Raw genomic sequence first — 2,803 nt, forward strand, 5'->3', positions numbered from 1 at the left:
CCCCCCCCCCCGCCGCAGCTCCCGGCATGCTCGCACCCGGCGGTAGCAGCACTGCAGGTAGATGACGGCCCCACGCAGGCGGGCATAGTGGGTCCGGGCCAGCCAGCCCCGGACAGCAGCCTGGATCACCACGGCTTTCTGGTGCCACACCATCTGTGGAGGGAGAGATGGGGCAGTGGCACCGCCAGCGGCGCAGCCCCCCCCGGGTGGGACTGGGACTCCCACCGCCCTGCCAGGCTCTTACCTGTTGGTAAAGACGCCGGGCAAACATGCCCCGGGCAAAGGCTTGGATGGTGATGACAGCCTGGTGCATGCGTAGGTAGAAGCGGCGGGCCAGAACCCCAGAACCATCCTCAGGGTCTTCTGCAGCATCACGGCAGCCCTGGTCCTTCGCAGCATCCTGGCGAACCTGCAGGGAGGAGAGAGCACCGGGGGGCTGACAAAGCCTGCGGCCAGCCCATACCCCAGGGACACCCAGGTCAAAGCCCAGCCCAGAGCCAGTACAACTGCCAGCTCAGCCCAAGGCTGAGCTCTGTCTCAGCTCATTGCAGCTCCCTCCAAGCCCCGTCCCCCGCTCACCTCCTGGCCAACATGCCCCGGGCATGGCGCTGCAGGCAGACTGCCGCGGCACGTGCCCGTCCAAAGCGCCTCCGTGCCAGCCAGCCCCGCAGGTGCCTCTGCAGCAGGGTGCAGGCTGCCCTCAGCCGCCGGTACCGCAGCTCCTCCAGGTAAGCCACTTGGCCAGCCCGGAAAAACACTTTGCTTTTCCCACACTGGTACTTGCTGGGGTCCTGCGTGCAAGGGTGAAGTCAGTCCCAGGGACAAAGTGTACCCCAGCCAGGCTCCCTCAAGAGTGATGCTCCTCATGCCACTGATCTCCCCATCCAACCTCCCTGGAGGCTGAGTTCCTTCCCATCTCCCAGCTCACCCATTTCTGTACCTCACTGGGCACCCACACATGGGGAGAAGCATCTGCAAGGGATATTCTGGTACCACAGCTGCACCCCTCAAGCAGGACCCTTACTTGGAGCAGCCTCTCAAGGGCAAGGCTGCAGATCTGCTTCTTGTCAGTGCCCATCAGCTCCTCTCTGCTCACCAGAGCCCTGTACCTCTCTAGGAACTCCTGGTATGTCCACCTGTGGGGGGGACAGAGTGGGGATCAGAGATGCTGTGCCTGGAGAGAGGGGAGCACCCAGGGTGCTGCTGAAGCAGGGGGGTACCTGGAGGGGTAGCCTGAGGCACTGATCCGGATGGTCTCCAGGACCCCACAGGCTCGTAGCTGCTCCACTGCTCGCCTGGAGTCAAACCTGGGGCAAAGAGGGGCTGATCTAGAATGGGTCCCAGCCAGCTTGGCACACTCCAAGCTATGCAGGGCCAGGGCAAGAGGGACCCAGATTGGAGGGGCAGCAGTGCCCCACAGTGTCCCCATCCCCTCCAGCCTCCCTGGCCAGGCACTCACACAAAGGGCTGCTTGCCATCGTTGGGTTTGATGCAGCGGATGTAATGCGGTGTGCTGCTGCCCAGCATCTCCATCAGCCGGTTCAGGGAGGCTTTGAACTGCAGAGGACAAGGCAAGCGTGATCAGGGCCAGCAGGAACATTCTGGGGCTTGTGGGGTTCCCTGGGCCAGGACACACACGGGTCCCCTTGGGGCTATCGCAGCCCCCGTTGTCCAGGGCCAGCAAACATTTTCCCCCTCACCCCATACCTGGCTGGAGATGGACTTCTTGCTCTTTTGGCTACTGGGCAGCGATCTCCGGCTGGGGCGACCAGCCGTCCTGGGCCCGCTGGACCTGCGGGACTGCAGGGACATGGGACCGTCCCCTTCCTCCAGGAAGAGCTCAGCGAGCAGGGCAGACTGCACAGAGCAGAGCTGTGAGAGCCAGGCAGACCTTGCAGCGAGCATCACCCAGTACCCAGAGAGCCATCGCCACCAGGAGACACAACCCCAGAAGACCACAGGCTCCACAGAGGCCAGCTCAGCGCACGGTCCTCTGCGCTGCTACAGCCCAGATGTGCCAGATCTGGTTGTGGCCCTGCCTGCTGCTTCCCTCAGGAAAAACTAAGTGCACCTTCCCAAGTGGGAAGCCCTCCAAGATGTCCCTTACATTCTGCTAGGGCCACGCAGGGTGGAAGGGAGAAGTGACAGCGTTACAGACCTGCAAGCAGCAGGACCCTCCAACCCTCTCAGCAGGGACATGGCCAAGGTGTCCCCCAAGATGGGGAAGCCCAAGGCAGGGAAACAGGGTGGAGAGCACCCGCATTTCAGGGCACCCTGACCATGGCCAGCACTGCGTGGGGCTGTGCCAGCAGGCAGACAGGGATTTACCCTGCACTGCTTATACCTCCTACACCATCAGTCTTTCCTAGCCCCAGGCTCCCAGGGCCACAAGCCGGCCAGGCTCTGCCCTACACAGCCCCTGCTCAGGGTGGCTCTCACCTTGCTGGCTCGCAGCAGCCCCACCAGCTCCTCGGGGACAGCGTCCCTGTTCTTCTCCACAAACCCATCACACTGGTATTCCACCTGGCAGGAGACAAGGCAAACACCAGCATTGGCCTGCAGCTTCCCAGACCGGTTTGGTCTGCTTGGACACAGTCCAAGGCTTTCGGAAGAAGACCTTGCAGGAGTCAGAGCTGGTGGTGGCGGCGCTGCCTAGCTCCTGCCCCGCTGCGAGGGTACTGATGAGAAACATCACAGCCAGAGTTTCCATATTTTTACCCTCAGTTAAAGAGTTGCAGCCCAGCACTCAGCAGCAGCAGAGCCAGCAGGATCTAATTCCCAGCCTGGGAGGGTACAGACAGCT

The 2,803-nt window shown here is 62.5% G+C and overlaps 1 protein-coding gene across 1 annotated transcript in view; it reads right to left on the reverse strand.

The window, feature by feature from the left end:
* The window catches only part of LOC104083181 (unconventional myosin-Vb-like), a gene marked incomplete at its 5' end in the record, with an annotated part of 13,513 nt that overhangs the window by 6,686 nt on the left and 4,024 nt on the right, over positions 1 to 2,803 (reverse strand). The window contains 9 exon segments of the mRNA XM_009586581.1: positions 11 to 153; positions 245 to 340; positions 343 to 409; positions 580 to 791; positions 1,025 to 1,136; positions 1,221 to 1,307; positions 1,460 to 1,557; positions 1,708 to 1,857; positions 2,440 to 2,523. Coding sequence (XP_009584876.1) covers positions 11 to 153; positions 245 to 340; positions 343 to 409; positions 580 to 791; positions 1,025 to 1,136; positions 1,221 to 1,307; positions 1,460 to 1,557; positions 1,708 to 1,857; positions 2,440 to 2,523 — 1,049 coding nt within the window.

This window comes from Fulmarus glacialis, unplaced genomic scaffold (assembly GCF_000690835.1).
Source record: "Fulmarus glacialis isolate BGI_N327 unplaced genomic scaffold, ASM69083v1 scaffold20391, whole genome shotgun sequence".
NCBI lineage: Eukaryota > Metazoa > Chordata > Aves > Procellariiformes > Procellariidae > Fulmarus > Fulmarus glacialis.